Here is an 18,998-nt window from a genome sequence, read left to right as displayed (position 1 = left end):
ATGATGGTATTTGTTAAGCGCTTACTATGTGCAAAGCACTGTTCTAAGCACTGGGGGGGATATGAGGTGATGAGGTTGTCCCACGTGGGGCACTCGGTCATAATCCCCATTTTACAGATGAGGGAACTGAGGCCCAGAGAAGTTAAGTGACCTGCCCAGAGTCACACAGCTGACAATTGGCGGAGCCGGGATTTGAACCCATGACCTCTGACTCCAAAGCCCGGGCTCTTTCCACTGAGCCACGCTGCTTCACTGTACTAAGCACTTGGGAGAAGACGATACAAAAGCGCTAGTAATAATAATAATATAATAATAATAATAATGGCATTTATTAAGCACTTACTACGTGCAAAGCACTGTTCTAAGTGCTGGGGAGGTTACAAGGTGAACAGATTGTCCCCCGGGGGGCTCACGGTCTTAATCCCCATTTTACAGATGAGGTAACTGAGGCCCAGAGAAGTTAAGTGACTTGCCCAAAGTCACACAGCTGACAACTGGCAGAGTGGGACACGACCCCTGCCCTAAAGGAGCTGACAAAATGCTGTGTGCAGAGAGCACTGTACTAAGCACTTGGGAGAGCTGTAATGGTAAGTGTCATTTTATTTTCTGTATATATATATATATATATATATATATATACACCTGTATATATGTATATATGGTTGTACATATTTATTACTCTATTTATTCACTTATTTTACTTGTACATATCTATCCTATTTATTTTATTTTGTTGGTATGTTTGGTTTTGTTCTCTGTCTCCCCCTTTTAGACTGTGAGCCCACTGTTGGGTAGGGACTGTCTCTATGTGTTGCCAATTTGTACTTCCCAAGTGCTTAGTACAGTGCTCTGCACATAGTAAGCGCTCAATAAATACGATTGATGATGATGATTTTCTTTCTACAGATGTCTGTCTCCCCCTCTCTAGACTGTAAGCTCATTGTGGGCAGGGAATGTCACTGTTGTATTGTTGTATTTTCCCAAGGGCTTAAGACAGAACTCTGTAAGCGCTCAAGAAATACAATTGATTGAATGAATGGAGGTGGTAGATACGATCGCTGTCCTCAAGGAGTTTGCAGTCTAGTGAGTTGAGGATTGTACCAGAGGGGAAGGTGAAAAACTCCAAAAGTGGAGCCTTTAGTTATCGCTATTGCAGGCTAAAAACTTACCAGGCAGTAAACAATAGGGTTTCAGAGGTTTAAAAAGCAATGTGTTGCAATGGTTATTATAATAATAATAATAAAATAATAATAATAATAATAATAATAATAATAATAATAATAATAATAATAATGGGGAAACGGTGTGGCTCAGTGGAAAGAGCCCGGGCTTGGGAGTCAGAGGTCATGGGTTCTAATCCCGACTCCGCCGCTTGTCAGCTGTGTGACTGTGGGCAAGTCATTTAACTTCTCTGTGCCTCAGGGACCTCATCTGTAAAATGGGGATTACGACTGTGAGCCCGCCGTGGGACAATCTGATCACCTTGTATTCCCCCCAGGGCTTAGAACAGTGCTCTGCACATAGTAAGCGCTTAACAAACACCATCATTATTATTATTATTATTATGACTTAACTTCTCTGTGCCTCAGGGACCTCATCTGTGAAAAAGGGATTAAAACGGTGAGCCCCCCGCGGGACAACCTGATCACCTTGTAGCCTCCCCAGCGCTTAGAACAGTGCTTGGCACATAGTAAGCACTTAATAAATGCCATCATCATTATTATAATAATAATAATTGTGGTTTTCATTAAGGGCTTACTATGTGGCAGGCAGAGTACTAGGCACTGGGGTAGATACAAGCAAATCGGGTTGGACACAGTTCCTGTCCCTCGTGGGGCTCAAAATCTCAATCCCCATTTTGTAGATGAGGGAACTGAGGCCCACAGAAGTGACGTGACTTGCCCAACGTCACAAAGCAGACACTTGGCGGAGCCGGGATTAGAACACAGGCCCTTCTGACTCCCAAGCTTGCGTTCTATCCTCCAGGCCACACTGCTCCTGACGGTTTGGGGGACAGGCCACTTACAGTCGGTGAGTTCTTATCATCATCATCATCATCATCAATCATATTTATTGAGCGCTTACTATGTGCAGAGGACTGTACTAAGCGCTTGGGAAGTACAAATTGGCAACATATAGTGACGGTCTCTACCCAACAGTGGGCTCACAGTCTAAAAGGGGGAGACAGAGAACAAAACCAAACATACTAACAAAATAAAATAAATAGAATAGATATGTACAAGCAAAATAAATAAATAGAGTAATAAATCTGTACAAACATATATACATATATACAGGTGCTGTGGGGAAGGGAAGGAGGTAAGATGGGGGGATGGAGAGGGGGATGAGGGGGAGAGGAAGGAAGGGGCTCAGTCACTCTTATCAATCAATCAATCAATCAATCAATCGTATTTATTGAGCGCTTCCTATGTGCAGAGCACTGTACTAAGCGCTTGGGAAGTACAAATTGGCAACACATAGAGACAGTCCCTACCCAACAGTGGGCTCACAGTCTAAAAGGGGGAGACAGAGAACAGAACCAAACATACCAACAAAATAAAATAAATAGGATAGAAATGTACAAGTAAAATAAATGAATAAATAAATAAATAAATAGAGTAATAAATGTGTACAACCATATATACATATATACAGGTGCTGGGGGAAGGGAAGGAGGTAAGACGGGGGGATGGAGAGGGGGACGAGGGGGAGAGGAAGGAAGGGGCTCAGTCTGGGAAGGCCTCCTGGAGGAGGTGAGCTCTCAGTAGGGCCTTGAAGGGAGGAAGAGAGCTAGCTTGGCGGAGGGGCAGAGGGAGGCCATTCCAGGCCCGGGGGATGACGTGAGCCGGGGGTCGATGGCGGGACAGGCGAGAACGAGGTACGGTGAGGAGATTAGCGGCGGAGGAGCGAAGGGTGCGGGCTGCGCTGGAGAAGGACAGAAGGGAGGTGAGGTAGGAGGGGGCGAGGGGATGGACAGCCTGGAAGCCCAGGATGAGGAGTTTCTGCCTGATGCGCAGATTGATTGGTAGCCACCGGAGATTTTTGAGGAGGGGAGTAATATGTCCAGAGCGTTTCTGGACAAAGATAATCCGGGCAGCAGCATGAAGTACGGATTGAAGTGGAGAGAGACACGAGGATGGGAGATCGGAGAGAAGGCTGATGCAGTAGTCCAGACGGGATAGGATGAGAGCTTGAATGAGCAGGGTAGCAGTTTGGATGGAGAGGAAAGGGCGGAGCTTGGCGAAGTTGTGGAGCTGAGACCTGCAGGTTTTGGTGACGGCTTGGATGTGAGGGGTGAATGAGAGAGCGGAGTCGAGGATGACACCAAGGTTGCGGGCCTGTGAGACGGGAAGGATGGTAGTGCCATCAACAGAGATGGGAAAGTCAGGGAGAGGGCAAGGTTTGGAAGGGAAGACAAGGAGTTCAGTCTTGGACATGTTGAGCTTTAGGTGGCGGGCAGACATCCAGATGGAGATGTCCTGAAGGCAGGAGGAGATGCGAGCCTGGAGGGAGGGGGAGAGAGCAGGGGCAGAGATGGAGATCTGGGTGTCATCAGCGTAGAGATGATAGTTGAAGCCGTGGGAGCGAATGAGGTCACCAAGGGAGTGAGTGTAGATTAAGAACAGAAGGGGACCAAGCACTGAACCTTGGGGAACCCCCACAGTAAGAGGATGGGAGAGGGAGGAGGAGCCCGCAAAAGAGACTGAGAAAGAACGACCGGAGAGATAAGAGGAGAACCAGGAGAGGACGGAGTCTGGGAAGCCAAGGTCAGATAGCGTGTTGAGAAGAAGGGGGTGGTCCACAGTGTCGAAGGCAGCTGAGAGGTCGAAGAGGATTAGGATAGAGTATGAGCTGTTGGATTTGGCAAGCAGGAGGTCATTGGTGACCTTTGAGAGGGCAGTTTCCGTGGAATGAAGGGGACTCTTATCTCATTCACTCATTCATTCAATCATATTTATTGAGCGCTTACTGTGTTTTATTTATTTATTTATTTGTACATATTTATTCTATTTATCTTATTTTGTTAATATGTTTTGTTTTGTTCTCTGTCTTCCCCTTCTAGACTGTGAGCCCGCTGTTGGGTAGGGACCGACTCTGTATGTTGCCAACTTGTACTTCCCAAGCGCTTACTACAGTGCTCTGCACGCAGTAAGCGCTCAATAAATACGATTGAATGAATGAATGAATACAAATCTGTGGGTGACCTCTGAGCTATTTTTGTTTAATGGTATTTGTTGAGTGATTATTAATCAATCAATCGTATTTATTGAGCGCTTACTGTGTGCAGAGCACTGTACTAAGCGCTTGGGAAGTACAAGATGGCAACATCTAGAGACAGTCCCTACCCAACAGTGGGCTCACAGTCTAAAAGGGGGAGACAGACAACAAAATCAAACATACTAACAAAATAAAATAAATAGAATAGATATGTACAAGTAAAATAAATAAATATGTACAAACATATATACATATATACAGGTGCTGTGGGGAAGGGAAGGAGGTAAAATGCGGGGGATGGAGAGGGGGACGAGGGGGAGAGGAAGGAAGGGGCTCAGTGTGGGAAGGCCTCCTGGAGGAGGTGAGCTCTCAGTAGGGCCTTGAAGGGAGGAATCAATCAATCAATCAATCGTATTTATTGAGCGCTTACTATGTGCAGAGCACTGTACTAAGCGCTTGGGAAGTACAAATTGGCAACACATAGAGACAGTCCCTACCCAACAGTGGGCTCACAGTCTAAAAGGAAGAGGAAGAGAGGAAGAGAGCTAGCTTGGCGGATGGGCGGAGGGAGGGCATTCCAGGCATTCCAATTAAATACAACTGAATGAATGAACGAGTGAATGAAATGGGTATCACAGACTTAATCCCCATTCTACAGATGAGGCAACTGAGGCCCAGAGCAAGGAAGCGACTCAGCCAGGGTCAGAAGGCGAGGCTCATTTCCTGCGTTTTGAAATCAGATCAATGCTCCGCAGTGTGACTTTTCGGTTTCTGACTTGGCATCCCCCAGACACACCGTAGAAACCACAGGCCCGGGTCTAAGAAAGGAAAATCTCCGAAGCAGCCGCGGATTGAGCACTTACTTTAAGCAGGCCTTCGGTTGCCACGTCGAACTTACTGTAAAGGAGGTCCCGCAATTCGCAGATGGATTCCTGGTAGAGGAGCGCTTTCTTCTCCTTCAGCTCACGAAGTGGGGTTTCCATTAAGAGTAATTCCAGCCTCTCAATTAGCTAAAAACAGGACGTCTGTGTCAATTTATCACCATCATCGTAATCATGGTGGCATTTACTAAGCGCTTACTACGTGAAAAGCACTGTTCTAAGCGCTGGGGAGGTTGCAAGGTAAACAGGTTGTCCCACGTAGGGCTCACAGTCTAGGAGGGGGAGGCGCACAAGTTGGCAACATCTAGAGACGGTCCCTACCCAACAGTGGGCTCCCATCATCATCATCATCATCATCAATCGTATTTATTGAGCGCTTACTATGTGCAGAGCACTGTACTAAGCGCTTGGGAAGTACAAACTGGCAACATCTAGAGACAGTCCCTACCCAACAGTGGGCTCCCATCATCATCATCATCATCATCAATCGTATTTATTGAGCGCTTACTACGTGCAGAGCACTGTACTAAGCGCTTGGGAAGTACAAGTTGGCAACATCTAGAGACAGCCCCTACCCAACAGTGGGCTCACAGTCTAGAAGGGGGAGAGAGAACAAAACCAAACATACTAACAAAATAAAATAAATAGAATAGATATGTACAAGGAAAATAAATAAATAAATGAATAAATAGAGTAATAAATAGGTACAAAAAGTCTAGAAGGGGGAGACAGAGAACAAAACCAAACATACTAACAAAATAAAATAAATAGAATAGATATGTACAAGTAAAATAAATAAATAAATAAATAAATAAATAAATAAATAAATGGTAATAAATATGTACAAAAAGTCTAGAAGGGGGAGACAGAGAACAAAACCAAACGTCTTAACAAAATAAAATAAGTAGGATAGATATGGACAAGTAAAATAGAGTAATGAATTACTCTATTTATTTATTTATTTATTTTACTTGTACCTATCTATCCTATTTATTTTATTTTGTTGGTATGTTTGGTTTTGTTCTCTGTCTCCCCCTTTTAGACTGTGAGCCCACTGTTGGGTAGGGACTGTCTCTATGTGTTGCCAGTTTGTACTTCCCAAGCGCTTAGTACAGTGCTCTGCACATAGTAAGCGCTCAATAAATACGACTGATGATGATGATGATGATGATGATGATAAATACGTACAAACATATATACAGAGGCGGGGGGATGGAGAGGGGGAGGAGGGGAGGACCCTTTAATCAATCAATCAATCAATCATATTTATTGAGCGCTAACTATGTGCAGAGCACTGTACTAAGCGCTTGGGAAGTACAAATTGGCATCACACAGAGACAGTCCCTACCCAACAGTGGGCTCACAGTCTAAAAGGGGGAGACAGAGAACAGAACCAAACATACCAACAAAATAAAATAAGTAGGATAGAAATGTACAAGTAAAATAAATTTAACTACGCAGGGGGGGCGGAACGGACCACAGACTGCACGCATTCCAACCCAGCTGTCAAATCTTAATTTAATGGGTAAAAACATTAAATTATCGTACATCCAATAGCTCTCCCTTCCCCCGCCGAAGAAAATAAATAGAAGCAATTAAAAACACTGTACAGGCGGAGGACTGGGAATAGACAACACATGAAAGTGCCCAGTCTCCTGGCCTCCTCTTCCCACAAAACTTTTCACCCAGTTCAAACTCTGGATTAAAGGGTAGGGGCCTGCCAGCAGAGAGAAGCGGGAAGGGACAATGGGGATGAACCCCTTTATTTTGTGTATGAGGGAACCACGAAAAAGAGACACGGCCCATCTCTGAAACACGTGAGTACAACTGGAGAAACAGCGTGGCTTAGTGGAAAGAGCCCAGCTTGGGAGTCAGAGGTCGCGGGTTCTAATCCTGCCCCTACCACTTGTCTGCTGTGTGATTTTGGGCAAGCACTTCACTTCTCTGGCCCTCGGTGATCTCATCTGTAAAACGGGGATGAAGACTGTGAGCCCCACCTGGCACAACCTGCTTGCCTTGTATCCCCCCCAGCGCTTAGAACAGTGCTCTGCACATAGTCAGCGTTTAACAAATGCCATAATAATAATAATAATAATAATACCCCCATGCTTAGAACAGTGCTTGGCACATAGTAAGCGCTTAACAAATGCCATTATTATCATCCTGGCACTGTCTTTTGCCCTCTATGTGACCTGGGGCAAGTCACTTCACTTAGAGAAGCAGCGTGGCTCAGCGGAAGGAGCCCGGGCTTTGGAGTCAGAGGTCATGGGTTCGAATCCCCGCTCCACCCCAAGTCTGCTGTGTGACCTTGGGCAAGTCACTTCGCTTCTCTGGGCCTCAGTGACCTCATCTGTAAAAATGGGGATTAAGACTGTGAGCCCCCCGTGGGACAATGTGATCACACTGTATCCCCCCTCAGCGCTTAGAACAGTGCTTTGCAAATAGTAAGCGCTTAACGAATGCCATCATCATTAACAAATGCCATCATCACTCACTTCTCTCTGCCTCAGTTACCTTGTCAATAAAATGGGATTAAATCAATCAGTCTTATTTACTGAGCACTTGCCATGCGCAGAGCACTGTACTAAGCACTTGAGAGAGGACAGTAGAGCAGACAGGTTCCCTGCCCACCATGAGTTTAAAGCGTAGAGGGAAGACAGACATAGATGGATGATAATAATAATAATAACAATAATGTTGGCATTTGTGCCAAGCACTGTGTTAAGCACTGGGGTAGATATGAGGTAATCAGGTGGTCCCACGTGGGGCTCACAGTCTTCATCCCCATTTTACAGATGTGGGAGAGACAGGAGGCAGGGAGGTCGGCATGGAGGCTGATACAATAATCGAGGCGGGAGGCGATAAGTGCTCGCATTAATGTGGTATTTATGCACTCCTTCCTCCCAGCCCCACAGCACTTATGTCCACATCTGTCCACATCTTATGTCAAGCGCTTAGTACAGTGCTCTGCACATAGTAAGCGCTCAATAAATACGATTGACGATGATCTGCAATTTATTTCATTCATTCATTCATTCAATCATATTTATTGAGCGCTTACTGTGTGCAGAGCACTGTATTAAGCGCTTGGGAAGTACAAGTCGGCAATTATTTCTAGTCATGTCCGTCTCCCCGCCTCTAGACTGTAAGCTCGTTGTGGGCAGGGAATGTATCTGTTTATTGTTGAACCGTACCCTTCCAAGCGCTACTTACAGCGCTCGGCCCATAGTAAACCCTCAGGAAGTACGACTGAGCGAACGAATGGATAAAATGCTTAACAACTACCACTGTTTTTATTATTATTCTTGTCGGCGGTCAAGGCACCCAAATTACCCGCTTTCTTTTTGAGTTCAGTTGGCCGAAGGCCGGGCGGTCTCCCCCACAGGGCGATGAAGTAGGGGATGGAGAAAACACTCACGCTTCGCACCAACTTCCCCTTCAGCATCACCGTTTCTATATCTTCATCTTGTTCTTCTTTCCACAGACTGATGAAGGTGTTGATCTCCCGCGGTAAGGTGGGGTCCGGGGTGTCTTCGCAACGGGTGAATTCCTCCCACTGCCCAGCGAGAGCCAGGAAAGGGAGACGGAAAATCAGGGAGGAGCAGTGTGGCCCAGTGGTTGGGAAGCAACATGGCTTAGGGGAAAGAGCCCGGGATTAAACTGTGAACCCGCTGTTGGGTGGGGATCGTCTCTATATGTTGCCAACTTGTACTTCCAAGCGCTTAGTACAGTGCTCTGCGCACAGTAAGCGCTCAATGAATACGATTGAATGAATGAATGAATGAATTAAAGTCGTGAGTTCTAATCCCCGGCCCTGCCACTTATCAGCTGTGTGACTTTGGGCTAGTCACTTCACGTCTCTGGGCCTCAGTTACCTCGTTTGTAAGATGGGGATTACGACTGTGAGGCCCCACGGGGGACAACCTGATTACCTTGTATGTCCCCCAGCACTCAGAACAGTGCACATAGTAAGCGCTTAACAAATGCCATCATTATTATTATTAGTAGTAGTAGTAGTAGTAGTAGTAGTAGTAGTAGTATTCAGTGCCTCAGTTACCTCATCTTAAAAAAAGGAAGTTAAGACTGTGAGCCCCACGTGGGACAGGGACCACGTCCACCCTGATTAGCTTGTATAATAATGATGGCATTTATTAATCAATCGATCAATCGTATTTATTGAGCGCTTACTGTGTGCAGAGCACTGTACTAAGCGCTTGGGAAGTACAAGTTGGCAACATATAAAGGTCCTACCCAATAGTGGGCTCGCAGTCTAGAAGGGGGAGACAGAGAACAAAACCAAACATACTAACAAAATAAAATAAATAGAATAGATATTTATTGAGCGCTTACTGTGTGCAGAGCACTGTACTAAGCGCTTGGGAAGTACAAGTTGGCAACATATAAAGGTCCTACCCAATAGTGGGCTCGCAGTCTAGAAGGGGGAGACAGAGAACAAAACCAAACATACTAACGAAATAAAATAAATAGAATAGATATTTATTGAGCGCTTACTGTGTGCAGAGCACTGTACTAAGTGCTTGGGAAGTACAAGTTGGCAACATATAAAGTTCCTACCAAACAGTGGGCTCACAGTCTAGAAGGGGGAGACAGAGAACAAAACCAAACATACCAACAAAATAAAATAAATAGAATAGATATGTACAAGATAAATAAGTAAATAGAGTAATAAATGTGTACAAACATATATACATATATACAGGTAATATTTATTAAGCACTTACTATGTGCCAAGCACTGTTCTAAGCGCTGGAGGGGATACACGGTAATCAGGTTGTCCCTCGGGGGGCTCACAGGCTTAATCCCCATTTTACAGATGAGGTAACTGAGGCACAGAGAAGTTACGTGACTTGCCCAAAGTCACACAGCTGACAACTGGCAGAGCCAGGATGTGAACCCATGACCTCTGACTCCAAAGCCCATGCTCTTTCCACTGAGCCACGCTGTTTGTATCTACCACAGTGCTTAGTACAGTGTCTGGCACGTAGTAAGCACTTAACAAATACCATAAAAAAGGAAAGAAACGACAGAGTCCAAACTTTCAAATTCAGTCAAGCAAAAACTCTGATCTATGTCTACGCAGTAGCAAGCCAATCGATGATATTTACTGAGCATTTATAATAATAATAATAATAATAATAATAATAATAATAATAATGGCATTTATTAAGCACTTACTATGTGCAAAGCACTGTTCTAAGCGCTGGGGAGGTTACAAAGTGATCAGGTTGTCCCACATGGGTCTCACAGTCTTAATCCCCATTTTACAGATGAGGTAACTGAGGCACAGAGAAGTTAAGTGACTTGCCCAAAGTCACACAGCTGACAATTGGTGGAGCCGGGATTTGAACCCATGACCTCTGACTCCAAAGTCCAGGCTCTTTCCACTGAGCCACGCTGCTTCACTTATGGGATGCAGAGCACTGTACTAAGCAGTTCAGTGGAGTTAATAAATTAATAGTGGTATTTTTTAAGCGCTTACTATGTACCAAGTACTGTTCTAAGCGCTGGGATAGACACAAAGAAATCACGTTGTCCCACGTGGGACTCACAGTCTTAACCTGGATATATGCATATATGTTTGTACGTATTTATTCCTCTATTTATGTATTTATTTTACTTGTACATATCTATTCTATTTATTTTATTTTGTTAATATGTTTGGTTTTGTTCTCTGTCTCCCCCTTCTAGACTGTGAGCCCGCTGTTGGGTAGGGACCGTCTCTATGTGTTGCCAACTTGGACTTCCCAAGCGCTTAGTACAGTGCTCTGCACACAGTAAGCGCTCAATAAATACGGTTGATTGATTGATTGATTAATCCCCATTTTACAGATGAGGTAAATGAGGCCCAGAGAAGTGAAGTGACTTGTCCAAGGTCACCCAGCAGACAAGTGGCAGAGCCGGGATTAGAAACCTTATCCTCTGACTCCCAATCTCGGGCTCTTTCCATTAAGTCACATTAATAATAATAATAATAATGGTACTTGTTAAGCACTTACTATGTGCAAACACTGTTCTAAGTGCTGGGGGGGATACAAGGTGATCAGGTTGTCCCACGTGGGGCTCACAGTCTTAATCCCCAGTTTACAGATGAGGGAACTGAGGCACAGAGAAGTGAAGTGCTTTGCCCAAAGTCACACAGCTGACAGTTGGAGGAGCCGGGATTTGAACCCATGACCTCTGATTCCAAAGCCCGGCCTCTTTCCACTGAGCCACGCTGCATCTTCCCTGGCCACAGGGAGGTAAACCAGCCCAAAATTTATCTGTTAAAGTAAATAAATAATCCGAGCAACTAGACCTTAGCCTGCGCAAGACATTCTTTTCTCCACTTCTCCGCTGCAGGATAACAGTTCTCTAATAAACGAAGTTCTTCAAGTTCGTCACCTCTCCTTTCTAAATCCTGTTGGCGAGAGAGCAAATGGGTGGCTGGCTTAGGAGAAATGATGCAAAAGCCTTCAAAATAATAAGAGTAACAATAATTGTGGTATTTGTTAAGAGCTTACTATGTAATAATAATAACAATAATAATAATAATAATAATGATAATGGCATTTGTTAAGCGCTTACTATGTGCCAAGCACTGCTCTAAGCGCCGAGGAGGTTACAAGGTGATTAGGTTGTCAATCAGTCAATCAATCAATCGTATTTATTGAGCGCTTACTGTGTGCAGGGCACTGTGCTACGCGCTTGGGAAGTCCAAGTTGGCAACATATAGAGACAGTCCCGACCCAACAGTGGGCTCACAGTCTAGAAGGGGGAGACGGAGAACGAAACCGAACATACTAACAAAATAAAATAAATAGAATAGATATGTACAAGTAAAATAAATAAATAAATAATTAGAGTAATAAATATGTACAAACATATAGACATATATACAGGTGCTGTGGGGAAGGGAAGGAGGTAAGATGGGGGGGGGATGACGAGGGGGAGAGGAAGGAAGGGGCTCAAATTAGAACCCATGACCTCGGACTCCCGAGCCCATGCTCCTTCCACTAAACCCTGCTGCTTTTCTAATACTTTCCCAAGCACTTAGTGCAATGCTCTGCAATCAATCAATCAATCAATCGTATTTATTGAGCGCTTACTGTGTGCAGAGCACTGGACTAAGCGCTTGGGAAGTCCAAGTTGGCAACATATAGAGACGTTCCCTACCCAACAGCGGGCTCATAGTCTAAAAGGGGAGACAGAGAACAAAACCAAACATACTAACAACATAATAATATACATAATAATATATAATAATAACAATAATAATAATAATGGCATTTGTTAAGCACTTACTATGTGCCAAGCACTGTTCTAAGCGCTGAGGAGGTTACAAGGTGATTAGGTTGTCCCCCACTGGGGGGTGCTCATAGTCTTCATCCCCATTTTACAGATGAGGGAACTGAGGCATAGAGAAGTGAAGTGACTTGCCCAAAGTTACCCAGCTGACAATTGGCAGAGCCGGGATTTGAACCCATGACCTCTCACTCCACAGCCCGGGCTCTTTCCATTGAGCCATGCTGCTTCTAGTGTACCATGCACTGTACTAAGTACTGGGCTAGACACGGGCTAATCGGGTTGGACAGAGTCCCTGTCCTACATAGGGCTCATGGTCTTAATCCCCATTTTACAGATGAGGGAACTGAGGCCCAGAGAATAATAACAATAATAATAATAATGGCATTTGTTAAGCGCTTACTATGTGCGAAGCACTGTTCTACGCGCTGGGGAGGATACAAGGTGATCAGGTTGTCCCACGGGGGGGCTCACAGTCTTAATCCCCATTTTACAGATGAGGGAACTGAGGCCCAGGGAATAATAACAATAATAATAATAATGGCATTTGTTAAGCGCTTACTATGTGCGAAGCACTGTTCTAAGCGCTGGGGAGGATACAAGGTGATCAGGTTGTCCCATGGGGGGGTTCACAGTCTTAATCCTCATTTTACAGATGAGGGAACTGAGGCCCAGAAAATAATAACAATAATACTAATAATAATGGCATTTGTTAAGTGCTTACTATGTGCGAAGCACTGTTCAAAGCACTGGGGAGGATACAAGGTGATCAGGTTGTTCCATGGGGGGGCTCACAGTCTTAATCCCCATTTTACAGATGAGGGAACTGAGGCTCAGAGAAGTGAAGTGACTTGCCCAAGGTCACACAGCAGACTTGTGGCGGAGCCGGGATTCGAACCCACGACCTCTGACTCCCAAGCCCGGGCTCTTTCCACTGAGTCACGCTGCTTCTCTTCTTCTCTCCTCTTCTCTACTACGTGCAGAGCACTGTACTAAGCGCTTGGGAGAGTTCAATAGAACAGAATTAGAGGACGTGTTCCCCTCCCAGAAGGAGAGCATGGGGCAGAGACTGCACTGACCAGAGATTCATTGATTAGTTTCTGAATTGGAATCGCTACAATATCATCATCATCATCATCATCATCAATCGTATTTATTGAGCCCTTACTGTGTGCAGAGCACTGTACTAAGCGCTTGGGAAGTACAAATTGGCAACATACAGAGACAGTCCCTACCCAACAGTGGGCTCACAGTCTAAAAGGGGGAGATGGACAACAAACCAAACATACTAACAAAATAAAATAAATAGAATAGATATGTACAAGTAAGATAAATAAATAAATAGAGTAATAAATCTGTACAAACATATATACATATATACAGGTGCTGTGGGGAAGGGAAGGAGGTAAGATGGGGGGATGGAGAGGGGAACGAGGGGGAGAGGAAGGAAGGAATATAATCCCTTATATTATATTATAATTGCACAATATAATAGTCTTCTAGACTGTGAACCTGTTGTTGGGTAGGGACCGTCTCTTTATGTTGCCGATTTGTACTTTCCAAGCGCTTAGTCCAGTGCTCTGCACACAGTAAGCGCTCAATAAATACGATTGAATGAATAAATGAATGAATGGAAGATGAGACTCCTTTTTCCTTTCCTCCTCCCCATGCCCCCCGCCCTACCTCCTTCCCCTCCCCACAGCACCTGTATAGATGTTTGTACAGATTTATTACTCTATTTATTTTACCTGTAATAACAATAATAATAATAATGATGATGGCATTTATTAAGCACTTACTATGTGCAAAGCACAGTTCTAAGCGCTGGGGAGGTTACAAGGTGATCAGGTTGTCCCACGGGGGGCTCACAGTCTTCATCCCCATTTGACAGATGAGGGAACTGAGGCCCAGAGAAGTGAAGTGACTTGCCCAAAGTCACACAGCTGACAATGGGCAGAGCCGGAATTTGAACCCGTGACCTCTGGCTCCAAAGCCGGGGCTCTTTTCCACTGAGCCACGCTGCTTCTATGCACCTGCACATATTTACTATTCTATTTATTTTGCCAATTTGTACTTCCCAAGCGCTTAGTACAGTGCTCTGCACTTAGTAAGCGCTCAATAAATACGATTGATTGATTGATTAATGATGGGCATCTACATTTATTTCTAATTATTCTGACAACTTGACATCGGTCCGCATGTTTGGTTTTGTTCTCTGTCTCCCCCTTCTAGACTGTGAGCCCACTGTTGGGTAGGGACCGTCTCTAGATGTTGCCAACTTGGACTTCCCAAGCGCTTAGCACAGTGCTCTGCACACAGTAAGCGCTCAATAAATACGATTGAATGAATAAATGAATGAGTGGCAGATGAGAAAATGTTTAAGATCTCATTTTTTAAAGGTCACAAACTGACTTTGGCTTCAAGTTTCTCTTGTTTCTCCTTCTCAAGCTGCTGCTTCGCAAGTCTCTCGGCTTCTTCTTTCTCAGCTTTGAATCGGGCTTCCTCTGCAGGACGAAAGCCAATCGTTAGAATTAAATCACCAGACAATAAAAAGAGCACTAAAATCGCTCGATTCATTTTCATCATCAATTGCCACACTGCTTCTCTCAATCAATCAATCAATCGTATTTATTGAGCACTTGCTGTGTGCAGAGCACTGGACTAAGCGCTTGGGAAGTACAAGTTGGCAACATATAGAGACAGTCCCTACCCAACAGTGGGCTCACAGTCTAAAAGGGGGAGACAGAGAACAAAACAAAACATATTACCAAAATAAAATTAATAGAATAGATATGTACAAGTAAAATAAACAAATAAATAGAGTAATCATCATCATCAATCGTATTTATTGAGCGCTTACTATGTGCAGAGCACTGTACTAAGCGCTTGGGAAGTACAAATTGGCAACATATAGAGACAGTCCCTACCCAACAGTGGGCTCACAGTCTAAAAGGGGGAGACAGAGAACAAAACCAAACATACTAACAAAATAAAATAAATAGAATAGGTATGTACAAGTAAAATAAATGAATAAATGAATAGAGTAATAAATCTGTACAAACATATATTCATATATACAGGTGCAGTGGGGAAGGGAAGGAGGTAAGATGGGGGGGATGGAGAGGGGGACAAGGGGGAGAGGAAGGAGGGGGCTCAGTCTGGGAAGGCCTCCTGGAGGAGGTGAGCTCTCAGTAGGGCCTTGAGAGCTTGTCCCATGGGGGGTTCACAGTCTTAATCCCCATTTTACAGATGGGGTAACTGAGGCCCAGAGAAGTGAAGTGGCTTGCCCAAAGTCACCAGTTGACAACTGGTGGAGCCGGGGTTTGAACCCATGACCTCTGACTCCAAAGCCCGGACTCTTTCCACTGAGCCACGCTGCTTCTAAATATGGGCAAACATATATACATATATACTAAGCCACAGAGAAGTTAACTAACTTGCCCGAGGTCACACAGCAGACAAGCGGTGGATTCCCAGGCCTGTGCTCTATCCACTAGGCCTTGCTGGACTCCCTTTGAGAAGAGAGCTTAGTATAGTGCCCGGCAACATCTAGAGACGGTCCCTACCCAACAGTGGGCTCACAGTCTAAAAGGGGGAGACAGAGAACAAAACCAAACAAACAAAATAAAATAAATAGAATAGATAGGTACCGTTGCCGGGTAGTGATTGTTTCTATCTTTTGCCGAATTGTACTTTCCAAGCGCTCAGTACAGTGCTCTGCACACAGTAAGCGCTCAATGAAAGTGACTGAAGGAATGAATCGTCGAGAAACATAATGAGCGGAGAAGCAGCATGACCTAGTGGTTACGGCAAAGGGAGTCAGAAGGATCCGGGTTCTAAACCCGGCTCTGCTGCCTGTCGGCTGTGTGACCTTGGGCAAGTCACTTGAGTTCTCCGGGCCTCGGCTGCCTCATCTGTAAAATGGGGATTAAGACCGTGAGCCCCCACGTGGGACAACCTGATTTCCTTGTAGTTATCCCAGTGCTTAGAACAGTGCTTGGCACATGGTAAGCGCTTAACAAATGCCATCATCATTATTATTATTATTACTATTATTAAATTAAGACTCTGCACCCCATGTGGGACAGGAGGCTTGTATCTATCCCACTGCTTAGTACAGTGCCTGACACATAGTACGCGCTTAATAAATACAACAGGCTCAGGATAAGGAGATAAGTAGGACAAGACTGTGCTGGGAATGCCGAAAAAGAGGTTTCGTTATGGGCAGGGAATGTGTCTGTTCATTCAATCAGATTGGATCGTATTTATTGAGCGCTTATTGTGTGCAAAGCACTGTGCTCATTGTCATATTGTGCTGTCCTCTCCCAAGCGCTTAGTACAGTGCTCTGCCCACAGTAAGCCCTCGCTAAATATGAACGAATGAAGGCTTTCAATCAGCCATACCCGGAAGCAGTGTGGCTCAGTGGCAAGAGCCCGGGCTTTGGAGTCAGAGGCTGTGGGTTCGAATCCGGCTCCGCCACTTGTCTGCTGTGTGACTTTGGGCAAGTCACTTCACTTCTCTGGGCCTCAGTACCTTAATCTGTAAAATGGGGATTAAGACTGTGAGCCCCCTCATGGGACAACCTGATCACCTTGTATCCCCCCCAGCGCTTAGAACAGTGCTTGGCACATAGTAGGCGCTTAACAAATGCCATTATTATTATTATTATTCTCTGGGCCTCAGTTCCTTCATCTGTAAAATGGGGATTAAGACTGTGAGCCCCACGTGGGACAACCTGATCACCGTGTATCCCCCCCAGCGCTTAGAACAGTGCTTGGCACATAGTAAGCGCATAACAAATGCCATTATTATTATTCTCTGGGCCTCAGTTCCTTCATCTGTAAAATGGGGATTAAGACTGTGAGCCCCCCGTGGGACAACCTGATCCCCTTGTATCCCCCCCAGCGCTTAGAACAGTGCTTGGCACATAGTAAGCGCTTAACAAATGTCATTATTATTATTATTATTATTATTATTCTCTGGGCCTCAGTTCCTTCATCTGTAAAATGGGGATTAAGACTGTGAGCCCCACGTGGGACAACCTGATCACCTTGTAACCCCCCCAGCGCTTAGAACAGTGCTTGGCACATAGTAAGCGCTTAACAAATGCCATTATTATTATTGTTATTATTCCCTGGGCCTCAGTTCCTTCATCTGTAAAATGGGGCTGAAGACTGTGAGCCCCACGGAGGGCAACCTGATCACCTTGTATCTCCCCCAGTGCTTAGAACAGTGCTCGGCACATAGTAAGTGCTTAACAAATACCAACATTATTATTATTATTATTCTTATTATTATTACGTACCCTGGCTCCTCTCTCATGGCAACCCAGCCAATCCATCCATCGATCGATTGATCGATCAGTGGTATTAATTGAACGCTTATGATTTACAGCCCACACACTTCCCTCCTTTCATAATAATAGTAATAATAATAATAATAATAATGATGATGATGATGGTGGTGGCATTTATTAAGAGCTTACTATGTGCAAAGCACTGTCACCAAACTACTCACCCGTACTTCGGACTTGACTGCACTTCTGAATACGGCCGTAATTTATTCGTTTCCATGAATGTCTACCTCCCCTCAGACCACTAGCTCCTTTTCATTCATTCACTCAGTCGTATTTATTGAGCGCGTACCGTGGACCACTGTACTAAGCGCCTGAGAGAGTACAATAGAACATTAAACCGGCCTCCTTCTGGGCAGGAAACACGTCTACCAGCTCTGCTTGTACCGTACTCTCCCAAGCGCTTAGTACAGTCCTCTGCACAAAGTATGCGCTCAATAAGAACCATTCATTCTGTCGTATTTATTGAGCGCTTACTGTGTGCAGAGCACTGTACTAATCGCTTGGAAAGTACAATTCGGCAACAAATAGAGACAATACCTACCCAACAACGGGCTCAACACTGATTGATTAATCAATCGATCGTGTCTACTACACTTAATATGGTGTTCCTCACAATCTCAGAAATGAGGGTAATGGTGGTATTTGTGAAGCACTCACTCTGAGTCAAGCACTGTACTAAGTGCTAGGGGAGGCACAATCGGGTCACCATCGAAGGAGGAGGAAGAATGGATAGTGAAACCCCATTTTACAGATAAAGAAACTGAGACCCAGAGGATCACCCAGCAGACAAGCGGCAGAGTCGGGATCAGAACCAGGTCCTCCGACACCCAGGCCCGGGCTCTAGCCAAGAGGCCACGCCGCCGACGGATTGATTGATTGATTCATTTGTTCAATCGTATCTATTGAGCGCTTACTATGTGCAGAGCACTGGACTAAGCGCTTGGGAAGTACAAGTCAGCAACATATAGAGACGGTCCCTACCCAACAACGGGCTCACAGTCTAGAAGGGGGAGACAGACAACAAAATGAAACAAGTAGACGGGCATCAAGACCATCAGTAAGATAGATAGACAGATAGATAGATAGATAGACAGACAGACAGATAGATAGATAGATAGAATGATAGATAGATAGATAGATAGATAGATAGATAGATAGATGGATAGATAGATAGATAGATTGATAGATAGACAGACAGACTGTTGGGTAGGGACCGTCTCTATGTGTTGCCAACTTGTAC

At 44.7% G+C, this 18,998-nt stretch overlaps 1 protein-coding gene across 2 annotated transcripts in view; it reads right to left on the bottom strand.

The window, feature by feature from the left end:
- CFAP94 (cilia and flagella associated protein 94) overlaps positions 1–18,998 on the bottom strand; it is a 110,018-nt gene that overhangs the window by 66,784 nt on the left and 24,236 nt on the right. For both annotated transcript variants that reach the window (XM_038771701.1, XM_038771709.1), the window contains exons 4-7: positions 14,814–14,905; positions 11,416–11,517; positions 8,518–8,655; positions 5,082–5,228 (exon numbers count right to left, since the gene is read on the bottom strand). In XM_038771701.1, coding sequence (XP_038627629.1) covers positions 5,082–5,228; positions 8,518–8,655; positions 11,416–11,517; positions 14,814–14,905 — 479 coding nt within the window. The remainder of the gene's footprint in view (positions 1–5,081; positions 5,229–8,517; positions 8,656–11,415; positions 11,518–14,813; positions 14,906–18,998) is intronic.

The sequence above is a fragment of the Tachyglossus aculeatus genome, chromosome 2 (genome assembly GCF_015852505.1).
Source record: "Tachyglossus aculeatus isolate mTacAcu1 chromosome 2, mTacAcu1.pri, whole genome shotgun sequence".
Lineage (NCBI taxonomy): Eukaryota > Metazoa > Chordata > Mammalia > Monotremata > Tachyglossidae > Tachyglossus > Tachyglossus aculeatus.
This window is presented reverse-complemented; position numbering and strand designations above follow the sequence as displayed.